This window comes from Sciurus vulgaris (genome assembly GCF_902686455.1).
Source record: "Sciurus vulgaris genome assembly, chromosome: 8".
NCBI classification, from domain to species: Eukaryota; Metazoa; Chordata; class Mammalia; order Rodentia; family Sciuridae; genus Sciurus; species Sciurus vulgaris.
Genome location: NC_136468.1, coordinates 121,659,367 through 121,675,400, shown reverse-complemented (window position 1 = coordinate 121,675,400; position 16,034 = coordinate 121,659,367). Strand labels below are relative to the sequence as shown.

The following is a 16,034-nucleotide window of genomic DNA, read 5'->3' as shown; positions in this document are numbered from 1 at the left end:
TTGTTGATGGGAACTAGCCCCTGCTTTCTATCTCACCTTTAGGTTCACCACAATTTTTATATTTCTTCTCATGTCCACAGAACTTCAGGAGAAAAAGGAAATGTAAATATGATCTTAAGTCATCATCTTGAATTGGGAGTCTTTTGTATGTTTTTACATAAGACCTTTCCAGCTCCAAGTAGAAGTTCTTTGATGATAAATCCAAGAAATAGTGACAAACACCAAAGGTCAGGTCTATGCAGAGTGGCACTGATAGGATCTGGTACCCTAGTACATGTCTCTAAGCACATACTGCACTGTCTAAAATTATCCCATAATCATTAATGCAGTACTCATTTTCTAGTCCTTTTTCTTCCTATTTCTTAGATCGTATAATGTCTACTGATGTACTATCAAGTTCACTGGTTCCACCCTACCCCTAATTTACTATTTAAATAATTCAGTAAATTTTTCAGTTCTGCAGTTCCTACTGGGTTCTTTTTTTTTTTTTTATAGTTTTTATTTCTCTACTAAGATGTGCTATTTGTTCATGCATTACAAACATATTTTTCTCTACATTCTAGAGTATAATACCTGCTTTAAAATCCTGTCCAGGGCTGGGGATGTAGCTCAGTTGGTAGAGTGCCTGCCTCACATGCATAAGGCCCTGGGTTCAATCCCCAGAGCACCACCAAAAAAAAAAAAATTCTGTCCACTAATTCTAAAATCAGGAATTAATCTTGGAGTTAACTGAAGAGTGACTACTAATGAACAGGGTTTCCTATTAGGATGATGAAAAAATTCTAAAGCTACTGTGTGATGATGGTTGTTAAAACATTTCACAGAAGAAAATCTTGATTTCTCAAGTAACAACATTCCCTGTCATCAAGTTCTTATATGACATGCTGACTTAACATCTATCCCAAATGATAGAATTCTCAAGAAAAAAGGAATTACTCCCATAAATCTACAGAGATCTAATAAAAAATGTAATATGTGAAATTTGTTTAGATCCTGGTTCTTATATTTTAAAAAAGAGCTATAAAAAGACAAATTAAGGACAGCTGGAAAAATCTAAATATGTGCTATCTGATGACACTAAGGGATTATGACTATCTTTACGGCTGTGATAATGGTATTGCGGTTGCATGGAGAATATTTTTTCTTCTTGGCACTTGGGATGGAACCTAGGTCTTTGTGCATGCTAGGCAAGTACTCTACTACTTAGTTATGCCCCAAGAACAATAATTTTTTTATGAGTTACAAGTCAAAATATTAAGGGGTTAAGTGTCTGAGGTCTACTACTTATTGCCAACATATTCAGTTAAACGCACATGCACACACACACACACACACACACAAAAGTCAAGCACTGCAAAATGTTAACAACAGTCAGTAGAGACAGCAGGTAATAACTACACTATTCTGTCAATATTGATACATATACTAACTGGGTCTGTGGTGCAGTGGACTTTGAGTCAAGCCTGCAGTGGTCATTCAGTATTTATGCATATTTGAATTTTTCATCTCAAAAATTGGGAAAAGAAGTTATATGGTTAAAAAATATATTCTGGATTTCAGTCATTTTCCAACCAAAATCCACACAATGTAACAAATTATAAAGCTTTGTCTCAGAATCTTAATCATCTAACATTTTTATAGCCACTGCCCCAACTACCACAAGGTGTCACTCTTTCCACGTTCAAACAAAAGACTAAGAAAAAAGGTATTAATACCAGTGTACTAAACAGTGCACTGAACTTCCATATTAATCTGAAAAATTTAGAGTCTTTCATACATTGAATTGGATAAGTCCTGTCAATTCAAAATACAAACTAAATACAAATACCAGACTAAAAGGTTTTTAAAACCATAAGACGGGTCTGTGGTTTGTAGCTCAATGGTTGAGTACTTGCCTAGCATGTGTGAGGCACTGGGTTTGATCCTCAGCACCACAAAAAATAAAAAAATAAATAAAATAAAGGTATTTTTAAAATAACATTAAAAAAAATTCATCTCAGGCTGGGGATATGGCTCAGCTGGTAGAGTGCTTGTCTTGCAAGCACAAGGCCCTGGATTCAACCCCCAGCACCGCAAAAAAAAAAAAAAAAAAAAAAAAAAAAAGTTCATCTCAATGACTGTTTCCTTAGTATACAGAGCCCTCAGAATGTTCCAAAGAAAAATCTTGGGCCAATCTACAGATGATGGATCAACTAACCAGAGTTTAGAACTGCCACAAGTTACTTTGAGGGTTTGTGACAAATGATGCACTCGGCCTTGGCAACAGATCAAATTGCCCTACCTATGCATCCACACTACAAGGGGATCTGACTCAATCTGTATTTGCCAGTTGATACGGTCAAGGAATGATAAACTGGTAGAACCCAAAAAAGCAGGAATGTGCAACAAAAGTTTAAAAAGTCGTAACTGATGCATCAAGAAAGATTACTCCCATTTTCCTTGTCCATTCCCACCTAGGCAATATAAGAGTGCATTACAATTTAAAATTTGTTAATATTTGATGAATCAAGATATATGTATGATGATCTTTTAAATGTATGATTTGGAAATAATTTTGAACTTAGAAAAGATTGCATAAATAGTAAAAGGAATGGTCATATATATCCATTTACTCAGATCTGTCTACTGTTAATAGTGTATCCATTGCTTTATTGTCATCTCTTTATATCTAACTATGGATCTGTTAAGTTTTGAGGATATACATCATGGCTCTTTATCCCTAAATATTCAGGATGCAGTCCCTAAGAACAGTGATAATTTCTTACATAAATGCATGTAGTATAGTTACTGACTTCACAAATTTATACCAATATAATACCTTTATCTAATCTATTATCCACAATCCAATTTTTTTATAACGTCCTTTATAATATTTCCCTCCTACAGTACTGAACCTATCTCAACACAGGTATTACTTTTAGTTGTCATGTCTCCTTGTCCTCTTTTAATTTGAAACATATCCATACACTGTGTCTTTTACAACACTGGCATTCCTGAGGGCAAAGTGCTGCCCAATTTTAACTGTATAATTTATTTTTTTCCTTACTTGGAACTAATAAACAGTTCATGGGAAAATGTTTTAAGTTAGGGTCATATAAATATCTGACTCCTCATCAAAACTTCTAAAAAAGCTGGGTGCAGTGGAGCACACCTGTAAACCCAGAGGCTCAGGAGGCTGAGGCAGGAGGATCACGAGTTCAAAGTCAGCCTCAGCAAAAGTGAGGTGCCAAGCAACTCAGTGAGACCCTGTCTCCAAATAAAAATACAAAATAGGGCTGGGGATGTGGTTCAGTGGTCCAGTGCCCCTGAGTTCAATCTCCAGTACCCACACTCCTAAAAAAAATTCTCAACAGAAATGCTCTATACTATTTTTGCAACTTTTTCACAAGTTTAAAATAGAAAATAAAAAGTTCTAAAAAGTAAAAAATAATAATAACCCCATTAGCTTTTCACTTAAATGATTTTCCTTAATTGGGCACAATTTTAAAGTACTGCTACCACTGAAGAGTTTTTCTTTAGAAATAAAACATTAATACAAAGCAACATATGAACTAAAACTGTAAAGGCATATTTCTGCAAGTTAGTTATGCTGCTTCTTCTAGATGATATGCCAGTTAAAATTATTATTTTTTATTACAACATACAAATATATTTAAGAACACTAAAAGAAATTAAAAGTTCTCTCATCACTTACTTTCTAAATCAGAAATAATGAGGTTGTCATGAAGTTTCACAGCTCGATGCTGTTCTACTTCATCTTCAAGTTCAAAGATGGTTTCTTTCATGTCGCTCCGTTCTGTCTCTTTTTCCTCCAGTTCTGACCTTAATTTTTCTAATGTCATATTCAAATCTTCAATTTGTTTCTTAGCTTCTTCTTGGAAAGCTCGGTATTCATCTTCTACCTACAGAAAATTGATAACCAGTTTAGAAAAGCAGAGATTTTCTAAGACAAACTTTAGCACTTAAGTCTATACCATTTCAAATGGAAGCTCAGTGTAATATATTTTGCATAAACTAAAAAAATCTGTAAAATAACTACTATTAAAAATTGTGAAGGGGTGGGAGGGGTGGGGGGGAAGGGAAAAAATAACAGAATGAATCAAACACCATTACCCTATATAAATGTATGATTACACAAATGGTATGCCTCTACTTCATGTACAAAGAAACAAGTTGCAATCTCACCAACAGAAATTATATTGATGTATTATTGAATTTAAACAGGTTATTTATGAGAAAATTTTGAAGTTTAGGCTAAAAGCATGTATGTGATTAATGATTAACACGCTCTCCTACAAAAATGATTTCTTGGTGACAAAATCAAATAGAACACGGAAATAAAAATTTTTTTCAAAAAATGAAGATGGTAGCATGCATCTATAAACTTAGATACTCAGGAGACAGAGTCAGAAGGATCATATTTGAGGACAGTGTGGGCAACTTAGAGAGACCCTGTGTTAAAAAAAAAAAGCTGGGAATACAGTGCAGTGGTAGAGCCACCTGGATTTAATCCTTGGAATTGAACCTAAAAAATAAAAAATCAATCAATCAAATAGTACCTTTGCTTAAAGAATTAGTTCATAGTGTACTCTCAACATACATGTTTCAAGAAATAATACACATCTCCTAAACTGTATCTCTGAAAGTGATCATTTAAAAAATTAAAGTCTAAGTTATTCAAGTTTTAGACAAGGATTTACTAATATTTTTCCCTTTGAAAATCATTTCACTTAAAACAAAACAAAAAAAAATGTGAGATACAATAACTAGATAACCTCATGCATCAACCACATAGGATAGAGCCTTGATCAGAATTAGCAGCCCAGGGTAGCAGTTCTGACTCAGCCCTCATTATTATACTGCATGCCTATAAAATAGGGGGGCTGGGTGAATAATCTCTAAGGTCTCCGCCAGCAGTAAATCCTAGGCTCCAAGAAACAAGCCCCTATAATCTAAAACTATTTTAAATTCATAACAAAACTATTTAAAAAACTACAACTATAGCAGGATGAGAAGTGGCAGGCACTGCTAATCCTACAGACTAAAATACTGGCATTCCATCTATCTTATGCCAAAATATATTAGAGATGAAGAAATAGAATTCCATTACTGTCCCCATAGGCATATTCACAACTAGGCACAAATTTTGGTGTTATTAACTCTAGCTCCATCTTCCCACAGGCAAGAAAATAGTAATGAAATGCAAGCAGAAATGACATTATTTAAAAAAAATACTTTTCAAGCTATTCTAATATAAGGAAACCATTTTCAAGCTTTAAAACAAACAGCTTAAAGAAAAACTAATAGCACATTAAATAAGTGCTCCTGGTTCTCAATAAATATGCTGTGTAGGCTGTATAATGTTGACCCAAAACATTTTTATTTACTTAAATAATACCTTAGCGATAGTGTCCTGCAATCTATTGGCATCATTTCGGGTATGAGCCAGATCTTCCTGAAGGCTACTAGCCAAAGTCTCTGCTTTTTCTTTGTCCAGTCTAACACTCTCCAGGAGATCCTGAATATCAGATTTATCTCCAGAGTTATGGATAGAATATAACTCAGCCACTTTCTGCTTTTCATTCTCCAGCTGGGCCTTCAGACGATTCATCTCTATCTGGTCACTGGCTACTGTGGCTTTGTATTCCTCTAATGTGGCTGCCAGAGCTGCCTTGCCCTTTTGCTCAGATTCAATAATTCTTTCCATGTGGTGACTGCGTTCTTTGAGCGCACCTATCATTTCTTGAGCTTCCTTGTTGTCCTGTTCTGCCATTTTCAGAGTATTACTTAAATGCTGCTGAACACCAAGTAGCTGCTCTCGCTCAAAACGGGCATTCTCAGCTAAATCCATATAACGTTGTTCTAATTCCATGTAACGTCCACTTTTTACATCTTCATCTATAACATAAGAAATGTGATGCTCATCTAGAAGGGAACGGAAATATTCAATCTGTCGGCTAAAGTGTTCCAACTTATCACTTTGTTGACATAAGGACTCCATAAGAATGACTTTTTCCTCCCCAAGCCTTTCGTTTTCACTATTCAGTTCTTGGGTAATCTGCTGTAAATCAGCTAGTTCTTGTAGAGTTGCCTGAAGTTCCTCGCTTGTACTATGCTGGTTCTCTTCCATCTGGTGTATTCGTTCTGTCAAGCAAGCAACAGACACCTCACTTGCATTCCCACTGCTCCCTTTCCGAGAGCGTTCTATGCTAGGGATACCCTCTGACTCTGAAGATGATGGTGCATCCAGGGCATCATCGCTTGAGGTGAGGGGCTGGTAAACTTCACTGCACTCACTGTCTAGGTTGTCCATAGAGTTACTGTGCTGATGGTCCATGAGCGTATTTTCATCCTGACTCAAGAGGTCCTCCACTGACCCAGGGGCAGAGCCTTCCACTGAAGAAGTCAGAGTTCCTCCTCCATCACTCTGGTTACCAGTGGCAATTTCTGGGCTCAGGGACTGATAGCCGAATAGTTTTTCAGAATTATCTAATCTCTGCTCTAGAGAAAAGCCTAATGCATTCAACCTGTCCTTTAACATTCTGTTTTCATTTTTCAGCTGGTTGAGTTCTTCACGGATGGCAGTATTCTGTTCCTGCAACTGCAATAAAGTGGACTCCACATCAGTGGGCTGGTGAGCAATAATCGTTTCCTTCTCCTCAGATTTTTCATCACCCTCAAAATGATCTTCGTTAATGCCCAGCTGAGCACGCATGTCTCGGAGTTCATTTCTTAAATGTAAAATTTCCACATCTTTGGTCTTTGCCAGCGTGAGAAGATCTTTCACTTTGGCCTCCAAAGCAGCTTTGTCACTGATCTGATTGTCTGATTTAGACTTGCTCATGCGAACATCACATTCAGCAGTAATGCGACTGCGGGAACGTTTAGCCAATGCCACGTCATTAGCTCCCTGACCTGCAGAAGGTAGTTTTTTGCTCTGGTTTAGCCGAGTACGTTCACGTAATCTTTCTCTAGTAGAACTAGATTCTTTACTACCTGCAGAAGTGCTCCGCTTGGATGAAGCTGTGCCTGCATGTTTAAAACAAAGAATTTAAGGCAAAAACATTAACAACAGAAAAAGCATATAATTCATGCCTCAGGTCTAATGAGAGCAAGGGATCTACACATTCATTTGGACATACATTAATTCTGACTTATAGTCTAGTTATTTTAAGATCCAGTTTCCTCAAAATCAGAAACTTGTTCATTTTTTTTACAAGCAATGAAAAAGAAGATTTATAATTTTATACTCTAAAAAGATAAATTTTATGGAATATGAATTATACCTCAATAAAGTTGCTACTTAATAAAAGATGCACACGTTAATTCAAATTCAAAAGCAGGGATTTAAACAGAGGGCCAGGGGCAAGTATTTTAGGGCAAGTTAAACGAAGAGACTCTATGATTAGCCAGTTAAGTAGCAAACTAGCTGCAGAAACAGGCAAGCAAGAAAGGAAAGACAGCCTCAGGACAAACAAAAAACCCAGGCAATAAGTTAAAAAAAAAAAAAAAAAAGACTAAGGTCAATGCAAAAAGGTTTCACATCATCGAATGCCACATAAATATTAACAAAAATCATGACAAGAGCATACCATACACGATAACAATTAAGAGTGTGCTGGGGGGACTGGGGAGATAGCTCAGTCGGTAGAGGCCCTGGGTTCGATCTCCAGCACCCAAAAAAAAAAAAAAAGAATACAAGAGTGTGCTGGGAATAGAGTTCAGCGGTAGGATGTTTACTTAGTATACACAAGATCCTGAGTCCAATACCCAGCACCATACACACACACACCAAAAAAAAAAAAAGAAGAAGAAGAAGAAAAAAAGAACCTGCCACTTCACAAACATTAATTTAGGGAAGCCTCATTACTCTGCGGTAGATGCTATTATCACCCCACTTTACAGATTAAAAAAAAGTCAGACTCATAGATTTTACAGAATTTACCCCACAGGTAAATAAGTCAAGATTCAAAGCCAGGCAATTTGGCTGTAGAATCTGCAACTTCACAGTTGGCTATATTACTTCTCATAATAAAGTAATGATATGTTAAAGTTAAATAATGATTATACATTAACCAAACCGACTGCAAATCATACTCTTTTGCCAGGCATGGAGGTGTAAGCCTATGATCCCAGCAACTTGGGAGACTAAATCAGAAGAATCCCAAGTTCAAGGCTAGCTTCAGCAAACTAGTGAGACTCCGTCTCAAAATAAAAAAAAAAAAAACTTTTTGAAAAAGGAATGGGGATGTAGCTCAGTAGTAGAGCATCAGTAGGTTCAATACCTAATACCAAAATAAATAAATAAATAAATAAAATCACACTCTTAGCTATGAAAAATTTTAAACCTTTGAAAGCAACTGACATGATCATTTAATTTTAAAAAACCAGAAATATGTTTAAATACCTATAAACACCTAAGTAATAGGATATTCTTTACTCTGAAAAATAAAGATCTAATCTGTGTATTTTTTAAGAACCTATTGGTTCTTTATGTATTGGTCACTAAGATTATAGAGAGACCAGGGATGAGTGATCTCTGTGATGTAGACAGAGGGCCATTAATTTTGCCATAGACCAGATACAGAGGAGGGGAGGGAACTCAAGCTGGCCACAAAACAGGTAAAGATGAGGAAGTAGAAGCAAGCATAGCACACCAGAAGGAAAAGAAGGTGACACAGTTAACAGAATCTCCATGAAATGCATATGCCATCTACAGAGCCCTGAACCAGGCAGAGTTCAGTGAGTCACCACAAATCAACAGATATTCTTAAGCAAGGAATAAACATAAGAAAAAAATTTTTCACGGAAATTCATCAAGAGGACACTATGCAGAAAAATGAAGAAGAAGCAGAAGAGGAATGTGCAAAGATAAAGTTGTAAAAGCAAAGGGGGCCTACTTTGGGGGGGTGGCAGTAAGAATGGAGATGGTGCAATAAATCTGACAGATTTTGAAGGTAAAGTGACAGGATTAGGTGAAACAAGGACAAATGTACACCCAAAGAGGAAAAGACGGCATAACTTTTCTCAAACATTAATTCTTTTTTCCTTTTCTGTAAATGGTACCACCTTCCTTCTTATCTAAACCAAAAAACTTGCCAAAAAAGAAAGATGTGAAAGCCTCAAAGATGAAAGAAAAGGAACCCAGAATGAAGGCAAGGGTTGACAATGCCCCCAAATGAAAGGATAAATAAAAAGGAGAGAAGAAGAAAAGGCAGAACAAAAGGAATTCCCCTCCTGGGATTACCAGTGATGAGTGTTAAGGCAGAACAATCTGAGGTAGAACTGATTCACTGAAATCAAACAGCCTCAGGGAAGTCTTTGGGAGTGGGTAAAGGCAGAGCAGATAAAGTGAAGAATTAAGGGTATTGTTAACGGTAAACTGTGCCCACAGCCTGATCTCCCAACCCTCTGCAAATTTATATATTGAAGCCCTAACCCCTGGAACCTCAGAATGCAGTTGCATTTGCAGACAGGGTGAGTTAAACAAGTAATTAAGTTAGGATGGAGTTGTTACAGTGGGCCTAAACCAGTATGTCCAATGTCCTTATAAGAAAGTATTAGGACATAGGCAAAGGGATGGCAACGTGGAAATAGTGAAAAGTAGGCCACCTGCAAACTAAGGAGAGAGACCTCAGAAAAAGCAAACCTGCCAACACCTTGATAATTGACTTCAGATTCCAGAATTGTAAGAAAATAAATTTCTGGGTTGGGCACAGTGGCACATGTCTGTAATCCCAGCAGCCTGGGAAGCTGAGGCAGGAGGACTGCAAGTTCAAAACCAGCCTCAGAAACTTAGTTAGGCTCTAAGAAACTTAGCAAGACCCTGTCTCAAAATAAAAAATAAAAAGGACTGGGGATGTGGTTCAATGGTTAAGCATCCCTGGGTTCAATCCCTAGTACCAAAGAAAATAAATTCTGTTGTGTAAGCAAACCAGTCTGTGGTACTTGGTTATAGTGGCCCTAGCAGACTAACACAGACGTACAAACCCATATTAGGGCTACTATTATAGGGAGGTGATAACTGAATCCTGAGGTCAGGGACAGTGGTCAGCAAGGAATCACATGTGCAAAACATTTGGAATCTCTCCCAATACAATTCTAAAGGCTGGAAATAGGAAGAGAAACAGATAGCAATAGAGTAATGTTCTGTTTCTTTCTTACCATAGAAGCTAGAGTACTAAATGTGGTGATGACCCCAGGGCAAAAGACCAAAAGTTCAGTATTGCTCCACCACCATGTCTGCATCCAAGGCCTAGTACAAAATGGGTCCCCAATAAACATTCATTGAGGAAATTAATGCATGGTCTTTGGCAAGATACTTAAACATGCCTTAAGTATAGTTTTCTTGTCTCTACAATGAGGATAATAACAGCCTTTCCTTCATAGGGCTGCAGTTAAGGATAAAATGAGATAATGCCTGTAAAAAGTAAGGACTGAAATATTCCATCTTGTTAATCATACCATACCACTGTTAAAATGAACAGTGGAGTGTGATCTGTGATGAAAGGAACAAGCTGCAGAAAGTCAAAGCTGGGCTAGGAAAGTCTAACACACAACACTGGCTGACAGCCTAAGTGATGATGACATAAGAGGCTCTGCTGTAATTTTTGCCAACTTACTTTCATAAATTTACTACAATTATATGATTTTATGTTTACTGGAAGTCTTTTTTTAATGCATTTTTTTAGTTGTAGATGGACACAATATCTTTATTTTATTTATTTACTTTTTATGTGGTGCTGAGGATCAAACCCAGGGCCTCACATGTGCTAGGCAAGCTCTCAACCACTGAGCAACATCTTGCCACTGACAGTGAACACAGAAGACAAAGACTAATACTCAAGGACATCATGAGAATGTTCTGATATCAAAATTTAGATATTAAGAAATGCTACAGGTCAAAGATCAGTTTCTATAAAAATTAAATTGCAAAAAAAGGGGGTGAACCCATAGATTTAAAAAAGAAGACTTAAGACACACATCAGTCAATTATATATGGCCCTTAAGTAAATCCTGACACAAACAAAAACAGTTTTAAAAAAATTTTATAAGATAGGTGAAAATCTAGCACTTACTAATTTATAATTAAAGAATAATTAATAATTATTTTAAGAATAATGTTATTGTGATAGTGTTTTTAAAAGAATCTTTCTCAAAGATAATGAAATATTTATGGATGAAATTATATCATGTCTGGAAATAGCTTCAAAATAATAAGGGTGTTAAGGATGTAGTGCCTTCTTAGCATAAGTAAAGCTCTGGGTTCAATCTCCAGCACTGCAAATAAAATAAATAGGGGAGAAGGGTGCTTATTAAGGAGCTAAGACTGGTTATGAATTGATAAAGACAATGAGCACAATATGTCTACTTTTGCATATGTTTGAAATTTTTCTCTTTTCTTTTAAATTTTTTATAATTAGATAGAATACCCTAAACAACAATGCACACTGTGCCTACTCAAACAAAAGGCAATTAAACATCTCAAACTGGAGGGAAAGGGGAAATACTGGGAAATGATACTGGCCAAATTATACTGTTATGCTTTGTTTATGTATGAATACATAATGACAAATACCATTATTATGCACAACTATTATACACCAATAAAAAAATATGGGAAACTGAATGCCATACCTGTGCTAATTTTGGACTTATTCTCCATGGTGGTCATGGCAGGGGTAGAAGCTGAAGGTGCAGCAGACGGGCAGGTGCTTTTCTTTCCTTTAACACCATTAGTCACTGTTACTCCTCCAGCCATTCCAGCTAAAAGGTCATCGCTACTCTTCGTCTAAAAGCAAGAGGAAATAAAAACAAACTGACTAGATGAAGCAAGATTAAATACTTCAAGATTAAACAAAGTTCTTTACTTTTATACTGATTTTAAGAGCTATATAAAGACTTACATTTAGTAAGCAGTACCCCACACTGTGGTATAGAAACAAAATCTTTTTATGGTTTGTAAATGATCACAGTTTTATTTTAAGATACTAAAATCATACATGTAATCAAAGATTTTATGTATGCCTGCCACGCACCCACCCCAGTATGCCAGATTCAGTGAGGAACAGGAAGAAGTAAAGACATCATCCTTGTTACTGTCATCTGGGACATGACTCCTCAATAGGAATCCTCTAAGTGAAACCACGAGGACTATCTCAGAACAGTGCTATACTGCCACAGGAAGTGCCACCTTGCAATTTCTAGAGAGAAAGATCCATAATCTTCACCACTCTAAGTGACTCAATGATGGAGCCAATACCTAAAAGAAATTATTCCTAAATTTATCTTCTCATGTAGTTCTCTAGGAGTCAAATTTATATCAAAATTGAAAGAAAAAAATTAAAAGGAGACCGTTTGTTTAAGGCCTGGGTAATATATTAATAAAACCTAGAAACTTCATTGTTAATAGCAAGGGTTAGACTGTCTAAATGATTACACTCCTTGAGAAAGATCATTTGTGACATTTCTTCATATTTCATAAAGATGACTAAAAAATGCAAAGTGAACAAAGGAATCTGCTTTAAAATTTTTATTTAAAAAAATAGTGAAGAAATATATGTTTTTATTTCTCCTATAAATAAGAGAGAACACAGGAGTTAGAAAGCTGTGGAATAAAGAAAACCTACTTTTTTTGCTCTATCAAGACAGGGTCTCACTGTTACCCAGGCTGGCCTAAATTCATGATCCTTCTGCCTCAGCCTCCTGAGGATCTGGGATTATAGGCATGTGCCATTGCACCTGGCTATAAAAAACTACATTTTAATAAAAGAACCAAAAACTTTTCTCCTTTAAGGTGAAGGTACAAGTTGGCCAACTGATTTATGCTGTTTTAATCTATACACAGCCATGCTCTCTTAAATAGTAAGTTCATTTCTACACATTAAAATGGTTCACAAGTAACTAATTTCTAAAGTCTCTTTCAGTTCTAATTGTCAGTGACTCCATATGGAAATTTCTGTTTTCATTACTCACTTATGGAAGTTATACTATAGTATCATTAGGTAGGTCAAAATATCTTATTTAAAAAGAGGCAGAGGGGTTGGTAGAGTAACTCAGTGGTACAGCACTTGCCTGGTATGCTCAAGGTACTGGGTTTGATTCCACAATTGTGAAAATAAAATAAGGCAGAAAAGGGATCAATGTTTTTAAAAATAAATAGAATTAAATTGTGGGAATTTTGGGTTGTCACATTATGAAAAATCTAGAACATCTAGAATAAAAAGGAAGGAGAACATGGCATTGTTTTTATTCTACAAGACTTGTTTCTGCTAACAAAAACTGGCCATCAACTAATATGCCAAAAAATTCAAATGGAGTCCCCTTTCCTGTCAACACATCTCTCATCCATCATCCAGTATATGAATTCAATATACTCTTTTATTCAAATAATTTTTTGTTGTTAATAAAGATTAAATTTATCTTTCAACTAATTTTTCTTCTTCCCTAAGTTAAATTTTCCTTTTGTAATAATTAATCTGAAAACCACCCTACCTAGTCATGTGAAAAAGCAGCTTGCTTAACTGTCACACTTCTCTGGTTACAATTTGGCTTTCATTGATGGCAAGGTTAAACACACAGTGGGGCACCAAATCACAAACTCTGCACTAATTATAATTCAGATCTCATAGTACTGGCCCAAGAATAAACCAGGGAAACAGTAAAGAGTCAAGGGTAGGGGATATAGCATTTGCCCCACAAGTGTGAGGCTCTGAGTTCAATTCCAGTACCACACACAAATATACACATACAAAGAGTCCATTAAGAAACTAATTTACAAAAGGAAAAAAAATAGAAACTAATTTACAGCCAGGGGTGTGGTTGCAATGGATTTGTGGATTGCAAGTTTAAGGCCAGCCTCAGCAACTTAGTTAGACACTGTCTTAAAACAAAAATTAAAAAGGGTTAGGAATATAGCTCAGTGGTAAAGTGTCTTTGAATTCAATCCCCAGTACCAAAAAGAAAAACAAAAATAAAAGCATTATTTACAATCAAGAAGCAGTGCAGAACATGAGTTTTCCAGTAAATGGTGCTAGACCCAGTGTATATTCAAAGTTAAAAAGAAAAAGAAAAAAAAGGTCTATTTCACACCAAATCAAAAATAAAGTCCAAGATCTTCTACATGACTCAAAATCCCAAATTATAAACATATAACTGATCAATATGAATACATAAAAATAAAAATCTTAAATTTTTAATTTAAAAAAGTTTTTTAAAAACCCTAGCACGGCAAAAAAAAAAAAAAAAATCATAAAATTACCAAAAATAAATAAATAAATAAACATAACATGAAAGACTGAGTACTGAGACACCATTTCTCATCTATCAGATTGGCAAAATGAAAAGTATGATAACACACTCTTTCGGGAATAAAATGGAGAAACAGGCACACTTTTAAGCTGCAGGTGGGAACCACCTTGATGTAAAAATTACACAGCATTTACATTTTGCCTAGTAATCATACTTATGGAAATTTAACCTCAAGTCATACCTCCAATAATACAAAATACATATGCACAAAGTTATTCATTACAGCATTGTTTTTCATTGCAAAATATTGCTATACCTTAAGAGCATATATACAGTAAAGTGCATGTAGTATACCTTATTGACCAAAATGAAGTACTACATAGCTAGAAAAAAAGAGGATTGCTATAAGTTGATTTAAAGACATTTCTAGAATACATTAAGTGAAAATAAGCAAATTACAAAAGAACATACCATGCCATCTTTTGTATAAAAAGGAAAAACTAAATATGTATCTGTATATTTATGCAAAAAATAACACTGGAAGGATAAAGCAAAAACCAAACTGTTTACCTCCAGCGGGTAAGCAGGAGCACAGCAAGAAGGAATGGAGGAGGAAAGAGGCACTTGTCTAAATATGTCTTCCATATAGTTCTGGAACTCTGTTAGTGCTTCAGTTACTCAAAATAAATTAGTTAAACTAACACTGGTGGAAAGGACTAAAACAGAATATGGGAGAAACAAGTGGCACTAATTATATTTCAAATGAATTACATAATCCAAATATCTTCTGAACACAGCCTTTTGATCAAAAATCCTCAAACTCTCAAGCCAAAACCAAAAAAGTGTAAATGAATTTTTTTTAAACCACTGACCTATGTCCCCAGCCCTTTTTATTCTTTTATTTTGAGACACAGTCTCACTAAATTGCTGAGGGTATCCTTGAACTTGTAATTCTCCTACCCCAGCCTCCCAAATCACTGGGATTATAGGCATGTGCCACAGCACCAGGCATGTATAAATGAATATTGAACTTTAGTTGATAGAATTGTTTTTTTCAGCAGTGTGGAACAGCAGTTCCGAAATCATTTTCTCTATATGCTAGAATTAAGAATTTAAGTATGTATATTGTAGATAACAGAAGTTGATTTCTCACTGAAAGAGAAAAGGATTATAGCTATAGAACATGCAAAGGTTATTATGACTCTAAAGTTCCTGGAAGTGGAAGTATTAGTATGAACTAATACATTTTAAAAGAGTAACATACAAAAATGATGAAGATGTATGTGTGTTCCCCAAAAGCACATCTAACTTACAGATCTTGGTTTTTAAGTTGTACCTTCCACTAAAAGGAACAAAGTCTCTTTGAAGAAATGGTTGATCCAAGCCTGGAGATGGAAAAGTACTAAACTTACTGTGCCAGAAACTGAGGAAGTAGTCAAAGAATAATAGGAACATGTCAAAAGGATGCCTGAGCCAACAAGAAGCCACTCCCACTGGCTAAATCAGGGACAATGTGAGCATCAAAATAATTAAGTTAACAACAATTTTAGTTCACTGAATAAGAGTCCATGAATCCTCACTAATACAAGTTAATAGATAAGTGTGGGGTGTGTGGGGGTAAACTCTTCCTCAGAATGGAATGCCAACTACTTAATGTTTAAGGAATAATGGAATTAGAAAATTATCACTTGGCAAAAATCATAGTAATAATTGGTTGTATAAATAATTATCACAAAATGCTAAAACTAGGGTGAAAGTATAGTGAAAAAGAAAATATACACGTC

The 16,034-nt window shown here is 35.5% G+C and overlaps 1 protein-coding gene across 2 annotated transcripts in view; it reads right to left on the bottom strand.

Moving 5' to 3' along the window:
* The window catches only part of SPECC1L (sperm antigen with calponin homology and coiled-coil domains 1 like), a 153,376-nt gene that overhangs the window by 91,741 nt on the left and 45,601 nt on the right, over window positions 1-16,034 (bottom strand). For both annotated transcript variants that reach the window (XM_079149700.1, XM_079149701.1), the window contains exons 3-5: window positions 11,638-11,791; window positions 5,399-7,029; window positions 3,695-3,902 (exon numbers count right to left, since the gene is read on the bottom strand). In XM_079149700.1, coding sequence (XP_079005826.1) covers window positions 3,695-3,902; window positions 5,399-7,029; window positions 11,638-11,791 — 1,993 coding nt within the window. The remainder of the gene's footprint in view (window positions 1-3,694; window positions 3,903-5,398; window positions 7,030-11,637; window positions 11,792-16,034) is intronic.